A 15,096-nucleotide genomic window follows, 5' to 3' on the forward strand; every position below is an offset into this window, starting at 1 on the left:
AGAGGTAGGGTCAGGGATTTTTCTGCCACATAGCACAACCAGTTGCCTTTTTACTTTTCAGGCAACCGACTGTGTATACTATGATGACACAGTCTACGTATTTGCATAAAACACAGCCCATAAAGAAGTGTCTTCAAATATGACCTCACTAGTTTACTCTATTATAAGAGAAAGGATATTTCTTTACCACTGAGAACAGCACTTTCCATCATTTTATCCACTTACTGGAACACAAGATAAGAGAACCCATCTGTATTAACTGGCTTTCCTTCACTACAAGGACTAAAGCCCCGTGAGACTAAGCCTATTGGTGCAATCAATCCATATTAGACTACTCTCCAACTAGATGTAATTCTAAAAAATCTTAGACATACTGTAATGGCACTGTGAACATCACTAATTTAATGTACTGTTTTCAAATCTTATTCATTAGCCTAAATAAAATAGCAAGATGGTCAAGCTAGTGTTCCTCCACACGCTGAGATAAATTTTAGCATGCCATCAAAACATTTCATAGAAACATATGAATCATAAAAATTGGAAGAGACCTCAAGGGCCATCCAGTCCAACCCCCTTCTGCTATGCAGGACCACAGAATCAAAGCACTCCTAACAGATGGCCATCCAGTCTTTGCTTAAAAACCTCTAGAGAAGGAGACTCCATCATGCTCTAAAGCAGCACATTCCACTTAATTATTAATATGAAATTGCAAACTAAATTAGAATCTGGGTGTTGACTGAGAGTTCAGAGAACTGTTGTACTTACATTTATTCTCCTGCCTGGGCTAAAAAAGTCTGATTTAAACAAGAATCTTAATACTTGTTAATCATATTTGAAATGAAACCAAAGTTACAATTTGATAGTTATGAAATAGAACAATCCAACATTTGTAACTTGTAAGCACTTGTAAGCTCTGCCTTCTACAGGTAGCTCCTGTTCTTGTCAGTGTAATACACCCGTTTTTCTCAACAGCCCAGTGGAGAGCTGTAATACAGATTTGTTGCAGAAATAATATATGGCTTACCTAATGATTACCACAAACCACCCAGAAGCCCCCTTTCACTAACAAGAAAGCACTTTTACCCCCTCTGAGGAGCCATCTACCATCAGGATTATCGTGTTTGAGTTCTCCTTTCATGCCTGAACTAAACGAGACATCTGCTTTATAAAAAGCAACATTTTGTGTGCAAAAGTTATTCTTCTGTTTTCAGTGTTCAAGAATACCTCATAACTCTGCCACCAATTGGGAATGTTGGGCCGCAGCTTCTGGTCACATACAACCTTCCTCATTTCTTCGATGGAAGGGTCAGAGGGCACAAGGTCATAGTATGGTAGCTGATATTCTTCATGGATACCTAAAAAGAGAAACGAAAGTCAGAATGTTATTTTATCTACTTCTAATTTCCACAGACACAGAAGCCCCATACTTCAGGCTGAAACAACTGCATGCAATAGCATTACAAACTTGGGAGGATGGCATCATTAAAACTGGTCTTCAACAAAAAATCAATTAGCTGATCGTCTCAGCACATTGATTCAATTTTAAAAAGGACAAAACTAAAAAAAAATGCCTTGCCCACTTCTTTTCCATCCTCTTCATCCAGTTTTGCACAAGGAGTTCACTGAGCAAAAGACGCAACCATCCCCATAGCACCCCACAACCTGTATCACATATCTTTCACACAATTAAAACAATCAAATTATTTCCAGTGCACAACAAAAGCCTGCAAGAGAAAAGAAATCTAAATGTATAATCTTCACCACTAGCCAAGCAAAATGATATACAAATTGCTACTTGCTTCATGCCGAGTATTGTGGTCACACGGAGATGTCAAGAGATTTTGAATAATATTTTATTGATGAATCAGTGCACCTAAAGGAACACAGGCAACCACTGAAAGCTCACCCAGAACCAGAGCTCTACCACAGAACAAAGGCCAATCATTCCAACCAAACCCATTATGGAGAATCTGATAGAAATGCTGATGCAATGGAACAGTGTTCTCTGAAATCAGCAAGGATCATGTTGCCATTGTTTTGCCTGCCTGAGACGCTTTTGAAGACTTTGTGCTGGAGAACTCATTGCACTTATGGCACTTTTCTCCAGTATGTGCAATTAGGCAATTTCCTTTGCCTTTAGCATTTATTTAAATTTTGTTTATTATTCCCCTTTCTTTTTTTCCTTTTCTTTGCCACTTTTAGACTTTGTCTCCTGTGCTTTCTCAGCTCCCGTTTTCCTCAGCCCCAGAGATTTGCTCTATTGTAGTCATCTGAGTAGCTGGCTTATTGATTTTCTGCTATCCCTCATCTAGCTTCTCAGCCATCACAGAGACTTGAATAAATGTTTTTATTTTACCATTTTCAGTGTTGTTTCACTACTTTTTCCTGTCTAATATCTATTTATTTCTATATCTTCTAGAGAAGCAGTGTGACTGCATCTGGGTCGACAGGCAGGAAAATAAAAACTGGATGGAAAAGCAGCAAAGGATCCTAATGGATGTAACAGAAAGGAATGTAAATTCCTGCCAGTTGTGGATTGCTCCCTCTCATGCCATCCCGAGAATAAATAAGCACAGTTTCCCACTCCTCCCATCACATTGTTAGCTTACTTTAATATTAAGTCACTTCCTTTTTTCATGTATTTCAATGAGACTGCTGTATGCTACCACTTGAAACAAAATGGAAATTCTCCTAATTTCTATGAAAACATTTTTTAAAATCTGTTACCTCCTGAGTTACATCTGCGAGCAATTTCCCAGTAAACTAGGCCCAGGGCATAGATATCAGCACATTTAAACGAATCAAAATGCTTCATGTTTATAGTTTCATCAAGAACCTCAGGAGCCATGTAACTGAAACAAACAAACAAAAAAGAACAACCAGATTAAATGTCATGGAGTTTACAGGGGACATGCTCACAAATACACACACACAAACTCTCTCTCTCTCTAGATATATATACCTCGTACATCATTGCCAAGCCACCTATTTTGAGTGAGATGATTTAGGCATACTATGGTGTTAGACATATGTATATTGTAGAACATACCTGCTGAAACACGACTCTGCAACTCTTGTGAAAATGTCGTTCATTTGAGAGAAATCTGTTCATCTCAAAATTGATTACAGTCAGCCCTCCACATTCACTGGGATTAGGGCCACAAGACAACCACAGAAGTGGAAAAACTACCATTTAAAAAATCTACTATTTTAATGGACAGAACTCTCAAGGAATCTCTGGATCATCCAGTGCAACTCTATTGCAAACTTCTGCTGGAAATTAACCACACACACATACTGGAGGACCTAGACATACCTGGAGAAATGTTATTTCCAGGAATCTTTAGGCCCTCCAGAGCAACTCTATGGCAACGGTTAATCACTGCAGCCCCATCTACACTGCTATATAATGCAGTCTCATTATGCAATTTTAACTGCATTATGATACTGAGAATCAGCAAAACTTTTCATATAGGTTCCGATAGACATCTCCAATTATGAAGAGGAGCAAAATGAATCATGCTTGGAAAAAGCCACTGCCCATGGCATTATCCTGTATTTTACTGCTTTGTAATGCTCTAATATAAATACTAGGCACAGTTCTAGAAAAGCAACTACTGAAGAACAAAGAAATTAAATGAGATAAAAAACAAAAAGACACTATTTAGACGCTATATAACAGAGATTCCGGGAAAGCCAAAATAATCTATTTTAATATATTTATTTGGAAAAAATATTTAAAGGAGGTGCAAGTTCTTTTTCTATGGAGTCCAAATAAAGACACAGCCATTGAACTGTTGCATTAGATGGACATCTAAAACCAGATTATTACAATTAACAATATTTTGCTTTTAAATTTTGTTAGATTTTAGCCATTCTTGTAAGCCGCTCCGAGCCCCAGGGGAGTGGCGGCATATAAGTTCAAATAATAAATAAATAAATAAATAAAATATTTACAAATGTATTAGTTTCCCAATATTGGTTATCTAATTTGTTTTTGTGTCTAGTATTACTATCAAACCTGTTGATGGTTAAGATGCCTTAACAGTAGTTCTAAACAAATTAACACTTTAAAATATTTTTCAAATCTATTTTTTCTTGATCAAATATTCAACTCTAACATTGAATGTTGTCAAAGTTAATTAGCAAACAGAAAGCAAGTGCTTATCAACAGAAACATAGATCCTCAACATTAGATAGCCAAGGGACAAAGAAAAGGAGACAGCAATGTTTGCAACAACAACAAATCGTGTCTTTTTTGATGTCCAGATAAGGTCATTTGCTATTTCCTTACCGTTTCGTTCCAACCCTCTGATTGGGAGCGATGTCAATTGTATCAGTAACAGAGTCATGGCGGACAGCTAGACCTAGATCTGCAATGGCACAAGTTCCATTTTTCTTCACTAATATATTCTTGGATTTCAAGTCTCGGTGCGCAATTCCAGGCTTTCCTAACAAACCATAAAGAAAGAGAACTCATTCACAAACTATTGGACAAAAATAAAGCAAAGAAAGGAGGAGGTAGCACTAAAACTGCCACTAGCACAATCAGCTTTAAAGAGCCAAATTGATAATCCTGAAGAGAAAAGAAAGCTTTTTATCAAATTCACTGCACTTCTTTTAACATCAACGCAAGCTGATCAGGATCTCAACAATCAGTCTGTTCTTGTTAAGACTGTTGCCTACTTGGTATATACTCCTCCTCACTTCTTAAGAAGTATTTGAACCATCTGCTCTCCCTTCAGTTCCCCCTTCTTTGGTACAATAATCCTGGTTATTTTAGACTACCCCATTGCAGGAACTATAGTTTAATGTCATTTTATGAATCAGATTCTTGAACTAGGGGTGATTCTAATATTTATTCCTGGCTGTTAACTATTTTTTCAGCTTCTTTGTATATCTTCTTCTTCTGAAATTATTCTGCTCGAATTTGTCGATCATCACAAAAACTTTATCTATAGAAACTGTTTCTTACCTTGGGTCCCAACAATCTCCATGTGCAGATGTGCTAGTCCACTGGCAGCAGACAGAGCCAATTTAATCATCCCCTCAATATTTACAGTATATCGGTTGAGGTAATCAAATAGAGAGCCATGCTCATGGTAATCAGAGACCAACCACAATTGAGTCCAAGTGCCATTATCTGTTGACAAGACAAGTAAAGGACTATTAAAATGGGGCGCATTAACTGTAGGCATACTGGTTCCAGAACACATTTATGAACAGCAGATCTTGTAAGCAGCAAAAAATACACCAGAGAAAGATATATTTAGTTTAACTGCATTAGCAAAGGCTTATGCTGCACCATTTGCTACCAGTAATGTTGCTGTACTTTCATTTCCTGCTCCAGTTTAGTCCTTCCAGTAGGCTTAAACAACCTAAAGAATTTTATAGATCTCTGACCCAGCAATACCGTCCTCTCACCTCCCAGGAAAATGTATCTGCCATTAATTGCTGCTAGCTTGCCATGAAACAAACTGGAATTACTATGGGCAACATATAGCTTGGGTCGGTGGGTGGCGGTGGGGGGGGGGGGGATATTGTACAAAAGATAGCAACAGAGATTAGTCCCAACACTTTTTACATCAGACACTGGTGTCTGTTTTAGTCTTCATTTTAGTTGCTTGTTTGTTTTCAAAACGAATGGCAACTATTCCAGGAATATCGAATACATGGGCAGAACTGTGATGTTGTCCAACTTACATAGCAACAAAAAACACTGCATGGTAGTGAAGCATAGTGTATTTCTGTCATATACATTATTATTTTACTTCTGCAGTGTGAACAATTCCAAAATGAAGTACTCTACTATAGTATTATGTTTTTTTTAATTGGGGGGGGGGGGGATTACTGCTCAAACACAATTAAGTGAATTAATTTATTGTAGCATAAAGACACAAAAACAGAACCAGTTGTTCAGCAATAAGTTAACAATGATTTTGAGATCATTAATACTGAAACTCCAGCTGCCTGATCTGAACTTTGCACTTTTCTGGTGAAGAATCTCTTAGCTCAATAGGCAACTCTGACCTAAAGTTTTTGTTTATATTGTCTTACATAATTTGGACACCCTGGAAAAATACAGCAACAGCAGAACCAGTTATATCTAAATGTAAATAAGATTTTAGTTTTGGTGTAAAATTCACACTATTCTAACCATATTACAGAAGACTGGGTTGTGGCCGAGATTTTGTGGCTACAACAATGTTATAAAATAGTCTGATGTTGCTTTACGCAGGTTTTATGGGGGGTTTAGAATGCTCTATAAAGTGTAGTTATTTAATCTCCTGCTATTTTAACTTGTAGAGAAATGCATTAGTTGGGTTAAGAAGTTTATTTCTAGCCAAAGTGGATTAAATAATGGAAAAGCCATTGCTCAGCAAAAAGGAAAGCAGGAGAAAAACTGAGTGTATAAGCTAAAGTTGGGAAAACATATTATGGACCCCAGGTCTACTTACAGAGTAAGAAGATGATAAACAAAAGATCAAAGATCACATCTACCCATTTCAGTAGCTCTGTTGTCAAGTTACCAGATTTGCCAAAAATAGCAGACCTATGTTTTGATAGATATTATTTGGGCTTTTTCATATATAAAATGTGTAATTTCAAAATAACATCAGTGTAGTTTAAAACTCAAGTAATTTAAAAGTCTTCTTAGTTTAGCTAATGTAAAAAGTGGCTGATAGAACAAAAATGGACAGTCTGAACTTCTTGGAAATTTCCATATCTGACCAAGCACAGTCATTTCTCCTTCTTTCCTGCCTGCCAAAGATACTCCCTGCGACTACTACTATTCTCTGTTGTTTCCAAGGCTGAGGAAATAATACTACAACAGTAATACTTCCACAAGATCTCTGCCAAGACTTTTATGTGTGTGTTTATGTGCAATAAATGAAACCATTCAAGTCTATCTGACCTTAGACATAAAAGGGTTAAAAAGCTGTTCCAGCCAACAAGCACTCACACTGGAAGGAAATGAGAAATGTGACATCAGTAGCTTCCATCACTAGGGATATGGGGCATGATGATGAAGTTATTGGATAGTAGTAAATACCCTCAGGCAGAGCTTTATGATGATTCTTAAGAAAAGCACGGTTTTAAATGGGTGCTTATGTGAGTCGTTACTATCTTTTTGTCACTAGTTTCAGACAGAAGAGTCCTTTTACCATTCCAAGACCTCAGAATACAAATGTAATATATTAATTACCACTTTTAGCTGTGATAGTTGTGTTTCCCCAAAGGCAAAGCTGTCCCTGGAGAGAGGACAGAATGAGACTCCCTTTTCCCATTTCAAATGCTCTACTGAACTGGTCTGTCCTTGAGTAATCTAACCTCACAGCTGTTCTCTTCACTCCCTCCTTGATAGTTATGTCAAATTAATTTACAAAACCCAGCTCTTCTAGTACTTCCAGAATACACTCCATAGAAGCATATAGGGAAAAAAACAAACCACAGAAGAGAAAGTGACTATTTTGGGGTGACACAATTGTTTACTTTCTCCTGTTTCCTTAGGTTCCCAGGCTGCAATATAAAGCAAGTGGTCAGCATGCAACAGCACACTTCTTGTAAGGGAGAACATTGCTAATTCCTTGTTTTTCCTCTTTTAATTCTACTGCCAGAATCACTGTGAGGTTTTATTGCTACCAAAGCTGGCCTCTTATCAACACTGGGCAGATCCAGATTGTCAAGTATTGTGAAAAGTGGGAAAACCAATGATGGTATCAACATCCTGCCTTTTTCTCAGTTTGAGTTACTATAGTTAAAGAAAAAAATGTTAAAATTAAGTAACAGTGTTTCAAATATAGTTGGATTTATCCATGTGGTCACTGACAGGAACACATACACATACCGCGATCTCTCCCAAATTGCTCTGGGATAGACTGGAACAACAAACAAAATCTTTGCACAATGTGGGAATGACAGAAGCATTTTCTGACTCCTTGTAACAATTGCAATATATACAGCGACAGAAACAATGACATAGTGACATAAATCCCCACTGTCTAAGGTCACCCACTGTCTGAAAAAATCCACATTGTCTTCTAGCAGGTAAATGCTAATGAACACTACAAATGCTGAACCAAACCAGTCAACACTAGATGTTTCATCCATATGAACATCACACACCAGGATTAAAAGATACTTGCAATCTATTTACTATAACACAGAAGTAGTATGATACCTTTGTTGTCTGCAGCAATAAACCCCAAGATATTCTCATGGCGCAACATAACAGTCTGGTAGATCTCTGCTTCCCTGAACCAGGAACGCTCTTCTCGTGAAGAGAAGATTTTCACAGCTACATCACCACCACGCCACCGACCACGCCATACTTCTCCAAAACGACCTTTGCCAATGATTTCTTGCAAGACTATTGTTCGAGCCACAGTGCGCTGGACAAAGAGGGGCAAACCTGCCAGCAAAAGATGTAAGTTACAAAAAGATATAAGAAAGATAAAATCAATACAAATCACTGAGGAGTCTGTAAAGCTTTGATAATTAGGCAATTCTCTCCTACAGACCCACAGAGTGTGGAATCCACATCAACAGCAAGAGTAGTAATGACACCAAAAATGTGTTGTCAAAGCAAGTTGTCTGATGTGCAAGGTAGGCCCTGACTACTGTGATTAATAATCCTATATTTTAAACTGAATATAAATATGCTGTAAAAGGGGGGAATGTTGAAAAAAATCCAGTAGAAAAGTTAGGCATAATGGCAAAGTCTCCAGCACTCCTAGTCAATCAGTGTGTTATTCAAAGAAGTCATTAACAGATTCTATGTGTAACAGGTAACAGAGTGGAAGACCAGGAAATGTATAAATTAAATCTTGTTTCATGTAGTTATACATCAGAAAAGATATGGCTTGTTATACCTTAGCCCCATTTCTACTGCTGGGTACAAATATGGCAGTTATAAAATTATTAAATGAATTAAATGATACGATGATCAGAAATTATCAAAATGGTGGAATTTTTACTGCAGTAAGAACACACATCAGATGTAAGTGTTGCTGATGCAAAACTGTTTTTAGCTATATTCTGAAGGTGAATGCTATGTGGATAGCTAGTACATCCCATATAAAGTATAAGAGTGACACATCCTTCTTTTCTTTTCCTTAACCCACCCCCTTCAAAAGGAGGGAAATGGAAATAATTGCTCATTTTAGACACTATTCTCATGATTGGCATTGGTAAGATACAACCAATTAACTGAGAAGACAAGGAGACAGAACATCTTAGTGATAGCTTAAATATCTATTCCCTTATAGTAAAAACAGTTTTGAAATATCAGCATTTAAAAGTGCTGATTTAATGGAAACCTACAGTTGTCTTATAGGTCTGATTTTAGAGCTGTGCCTCCTAGTTTAGTAATGTTTGTACCTGAGCCAGAGCCAGAGGTAGATAGATCATATACTAAATCTTGCAGGGTTTTGTCCTTGGAGAGACACATCTCACAAGATGGATCCTCCATGTCCAAACGCTGACGATTGTGATATACTCGTTGGTGATGGTGAAAGACAGAAACTACTATAATCATAATGACAAAAACAAGGAACACTGGCCCTGCAATCACAGCCACCAGCTCCACAGGTCCCCATCCAGAAGAAGTTTCATCTTCATCTTTTCGATGACCTTAAAGAGACAGAAAGGGCAACTATTTCAGTTTCAGATACAAAACTAACATGGAAATGTCCCAAACAGGTCTGATAACACACACCAGAGAACAAGGAAAAGCCTGGCAAGAATTTACAGTGACTATATGAATATATCTTGAGCTCCTGTGCTTTCCCCTCCTCTGACATGACTGTAAGGATAGATGAGGTATTCACTTCTGTTTTCAACTAACCACAGGTTGTTGTTTCATCTGACCCAGGTGAAATTTTGATTAGTTCAACATGGAGGTAGACATTTCTACTTACAAACCCATGCCGGATAGGGGAAGAGAGCAAGCCGATGTTCAGAACTTTAAGTTAGGGTTTAGGATTATATCAAAACTAAGCCATTATAATAAGCTATATTTTTGTTTGTACCACAGAGATTGTTACATGGCTTGATGGATCTGGACCAGACTCAGCACACATATCCTTCATTACCCAACTTAAAATAATTGCCAGGTTTCAACTACAACTGTTTTGGAGTAAGAGTCCCAAAGAGTAAAAATAGCAGTATATAGAAAGTATTAGCTACTGATAAACAAAAATGTCTGCACTATGAAGCCTACAACACAGCCCTGAAGACCACAGATGGGACATTGACCCTGTAAGGAAGAGAGCAATTCAATAAAGATTTCTGTTTTGGAAGGGCTATATGTGTGTGTGTGTGTGAGAGAGAGAGAGCACTTGCACACACAAACATGTGCCTGTGTCTTGCTCAGACACCATGACTTCCAAGAGAAAGGCTGGGTGATGAACAAAAAAGGAAAGGGGGAAAGGAAGAGAGGAAGGAAGGAAGGAAGGGAAAGGTGTATGATCAAAAACAAGGAAAAAGAAGAATAAAAGAGAGAGGGCTAAGGGAGGGAAAAAAGAAATAGCCTCAAAAGAAATGCAAACCTGTGCAACACTGAGTATATATGCAACTGAGAGAATAAACTAATGTGATTCTTGTTCAAAGTAGTTTATCACTTCATGTAGAAATGATAGATTAACCCAATAAAAAGTGTATCTTCTATTATCAACCTTTTAAATTGATTTCTCCAGCAACACCTATATTCAAGAGTTCCCCACTGCTGTATTACTGTAGTATTGTGTATTTTACAGCAACTGAAAAATCTGAATTCTAAATATTTTTCTAGTTTTGTAAAAAAGCACTATCTTTCATACATGAATTGTGTGGCAGGAACAAAATTTTTAGATGTAGATTTTGCTGTTAAAATTTCTTACAGAAGGCAGCAAATGCATACAGAAGTTCCACTTTTCATCAAATTGTCTACTTGATGAAAAGTAAAGCTATTGATTCCATATCTGATAAGCAGACTGCTTGCTTGCAGACTTGCACAGTCTTCCTTCAATCTTCCTTTTTCTAATATTTGCTATGTAGCCAGGTTGTCTTGAACACGGCATCTGAAACTGTGGGTTACAGCCCCAAATGGGGTCCCTTAGTTCAATGTTGGGGTCACAAAAATTGGCAACAGTAAAAGGTTTCTGAATGCCCCCCATCTGTAAAAATCTTTTAGCAACAATGTGTGGTGTTTAGTGAACTGTGCTTCAGATGCAACCGTACTCAACAAAAAGAAAATCAATCTGTTTGGCAAGGCTTGCAAATGCTGTTTATCAATAAATGGTTGGTTTTTCCTATATATTTTAGATACCTATAGATCACATAAAAATTCAGGTGAAGAAGGGTTGCAAATGGAAAAAGTTTTAAAAGCCCTGGTTTAGCATGAAAAAAATAGGTTGTAATGAAACTTAAAACCACTAGGGGAGGCCAAAGCTATTTTTATATCCATATATAAGTACATATACCAGTCTGGGTTTTGGAAGTATTTCTGCCCAAGTTATGAATAGCACTATAAACTCTTACATACCTGCAGGTTATTTGGCTATACCACATGATCTGTCTGTGTTTGTAATGCTAAATACTTCTGATAACATTATGTAACACAATTTTTGTTCCTGGGTTATAAATGGCATTTCCCAAGTTTATTAATCTGTAAAACATTGTTTTTGTGGTTGCACAAAAGGTTAAAAATGGCATATGAAAGGTTAAAAATGGCAGCCACAACAACTACTTTCAAAATAAATACCACCCAATTAAACAGGAAATAACACTTTCAAACCAGGAACAAGATTTTTTTTTCAAATTTGTTACCTAGTGTAATTCATGTGAATATGCAGCCAGAATATCATCACAGACATGCTCCAAAGAAAAATTCAAATCAAATTTTGGCAGGTGAAAAAAATGTATGAAATTTAAACAATACAGCACTAGCACTGTGACTATAAATCCAGTATTATCTAATCAAACAAAACATCTTAGAAAAATCTGAAGAAATTATGAATATACCAAGTGAATATACCCTAAAAGTATCAAATCCTGCCTAACACAAGATACTAAGCAGGGCCAGCTCTAGTTAGAACTTGGATGGGAAATGTCTAAATATCAGGTGCTGTAGACTATTTCATAGCAAGGAATTGGCAAAGCTCCTTCCAGGGAAGGAGGAGCATTCCTTGCCTAAGAAAGCCCTCTGAAATTTATGGAATTAACCATAAGTTGACAAGTGACTTGAAGGTGTATACATACACACAGAGAGTTCGCCACTTACCTCCAGAGGATTCAATTGTAAATAATGAAGTATCCAAATCCTTTTAAAAATTACTTGTTTAAAAGGGAATTCCACACATTTAGTTAATAGTACTCAGCTGGAACTGAAAAATCTTTACTGACTACATGTTTCTGATGAAAATCTGACCAAAACTTAGGCAGATGAGGATTGTTGATATCTGATTTATACCTGAATGAGACTGCTGAAGCCACCATTGTAAAGACTATAAAATTAGGTGTTTGTGCAATCTTCTCAGTGAAAACACATAAACAAGAATAGCAAATATTACATTATCTGGCTATTAATTGAACATTACACTACAGAAATACTGATGCTGGATTGAGGTTAATATCAGCACTATTATAAAGACAACAGAAAGTTTTTTGGAAGCACACAATACCCTTGTTTCATCACCATACTTACCACTGGGTACCATCAGATCAATTTTATTGCAGAAATCTAAGTAGCAGCAGTGTGTATTGCGCACATCTTCTGAACTCAGGCAAAAAAAGGGTTTTCCAGCAGGAATCAGCTTTCCTTTAGGGATGCAAGCCCGGACATGATGCTTCAACCCATTCACATTTGTTATGGAGACAATGCAGGCACCATCTGTTTCACAGGTGGAGTTAGCTTCGTTGCAATTAGAGCACAAACACCTTAAAGCTGAAGGGACAGAGAAGAGATGCTTCAGTGACACACTCCTAACAGATAGTTGGAAATGATTCTGAATAATATATTAGGACTACAGAAACTGCATTTAGTGTTATTTCAGAGTTTCAATGTCAAAATAATAACAAAAAAACCACAATAGATGATCCATTCAATTCCTAGTTCTTATAATAAAGATGCAGAATACTAGAGGTAGGTGTAGCACTGAACTTACTCAATCCTTCAATTGTAAGAGAAATAACTTCCAAGTGTAATTATTACACATCTGAAAAAGGTATCTTTCTCATGTGCACAAATGCTCCTAAATATTCTGTCACAGTGTACACGAACTACCAAGGCATGCTTTATAACCAATTTGCTTCTGTTCCAACAGAGTATATTGTAGAATGAGTACTAAGGGCTCTTCCACACAGGCATATAATCCAGTATATCAAGGCAGAAAATCCCGCAATATCTACTTTGAGCTGGGTTATCTGAGTCCATATTTCCCAGTTCAAAACAGATAATATGGGGTTTTATTCAGTTGTGTGGAAGGGGCCTAAATTTCATGAAAAACAAGATACTTTACAACAATGAGGGCAATAAATTTTGGTGGAATAGAGAAGATTGATTTATAGTAATTTCTTCCTATCCCAAATAGGTTCAAAACCACAAAATAGTAACTGATGACAGGTATCCTATAAACAATAGCTGGTATCCACAGGAGCAGTTAATCACTTTTGACCCTCCATGCTATGCTGCCTCAGAGATCTTGCCTCTGAGCAAACACAGTTTTGGGAATATATCTCTGGCAAGTGCACAGTAATTCAGCCTGAATTTCCTAGGTATGCACTTGCTTTCCACAAAGCAACAGCCAAGCACCATACCATGGGATAAAGGTTGCATTCTACTCTTTATGCAAACACACAACAGCTGCCAAATCCCACATCTGAAGCCTCCAAGCAGAGGTTGTTCCTCTCTCAAGGTGCCTGGAAAAAACCGCCGCCAAATCCCCAAGCAGCAAGGATGAATTCAATAATGTCAAGGTGAAGGGTGGGTGAACTTAATAAGCATACCATACTTTCTACAACAATCATCAGATCCTGTTTCCCCAGAGGGGATAAACAGCATGTACATACCTGTCCCACAGAGTTTAATGCAAAAGTTAAGTGTAATGTAAACATTAAAGAAAGAATGTTGTAATTAATTCTACCTTTAAAAAGTCGCTACAATGTCAAGTCAATTTGGAACTGTACCACATACTATGTACAACAGCATTTGTTGATATCACACGACTATTACTTCCTACACTTGTAAACACAGGGTCTCAACTGTAGTTCTACAATGTTTGTCTGTTGATTGTCTAAGGACACACAACTGCCCTTCCCAATTTGTCTTTGTACTTCAAAAAAGATCAATTGTAACCCCAAACAGGTAAGCCAAAACACCGCCTGATGTTAGAAGGTAAAAAAAGAGGCGCAATAATAATAATAATAATAATAATAATAATAATAATAATAATAATGAGACAGCCCTCATTAGGGAGTGGGAGTTTGTCAACAAATGCCTGGTACAGTAGCCTATATTTCAGAGGAAGGAACTGGCAAAAATACCTTTAAGAACTTATTGCCTAAGAAAACCTTGTGACTTTTATGGGGCTGCCATAAGTCAACAGGCAACCTGAAGGCACTGTAAACACACACACAAATACCCATGGCAAACAAGACTGATGCAGCTCTCAGGGTAAATACTTACACTTTTCCTGAAAGTTGGATAAATAAGCAAGAGCAACGCATCACACTATCACAGGCAATGAACACCACTAACAAGCTAAGGAAGGTCAGATTTGGGTCAAGACTTAAAAGAAAATATGACAGAAATAAGACACGGCAGGAAGTAGATGTGTGCATATCAGTACTCTAGTGAAAGCTCTAGCATAGCACCAAATTGGCTGGTAATGTATTAATGTATTTAACATGATTGATAAAACTGTATGACTCTTAAAGAACTGGCAAAATACCTTACATCAAGGCTTTCTGTGGTTATCTTGCAGGCCCAACTGAACATAACATTCTTTGTTTACTCAAGAAAGCTACAAGACAACAGCTTCATTATGAGATAGAGTATATCTTACATGAAATCACTAATAGATATTTTGTCTATGAAAACTGTTATGAGGTAAGATG

At 37.2% G+C, this 15,096-nt stretch overlaps 1 protein-coding gene across 1 annotated transcript in view; it reads right to left on the reverse strand.

Moving 5' to 3' along the window:
* The window catches only part of ACVR1B (activin A receptor type 1B), a 37,141-nt gene that overhangs the window by 4,197 nt on the left and 17,848 nt on the right, over window positions 1–15,096 (reverse strand). The window contains exons 2-8 of the mRNA XM_060764054.2: window positions 12,686–12,925; window positions 9,382–9,633; window positions 8,183–8,413; window positions 4,976–5,143; window positions 4,295–4,451; window positions 2,728–2,852; window positions 1,225–1,355 (exon numbers count right to left, since the gene is read on the reverse strand). Of these exons, the coding sequence (XP_060620037.1) occupies window positions 1,225–1,355; window positions 2,728–2,852; window positions 4,295–4,451; window positions 4,976–5,143; window positions 8,183–8,413; window positions 9,382–9,633; window positions 12,686–12,925 (1,304 nt within the window). The remainder of the gene's footprint in view (window positions 1–1,224; window positions 1,356–2,727; window positions 2,853–4,294; window positions 4,452–4,975; window positions 5,144–8,182; window positions 8,414–9,381; window positions 9,634–12,685; window positions 12,926–15,096) is intronic.

This window comes from Anolis sagrei, chromosome 2 (assembly GCF_037176765.1).
Source record: "Anolis sagrei isolate rAnoSag1 chromosome 2, rAnoSag1.mat, whole genome shotgun sequence".
In the NCBI taxonomy this organism is placed as follows: Eukaryota; Metazoa; Chordata; class Lepidosauria; order Squamata; family Dactyloidae; genus Anolis; species Anolis sagrei.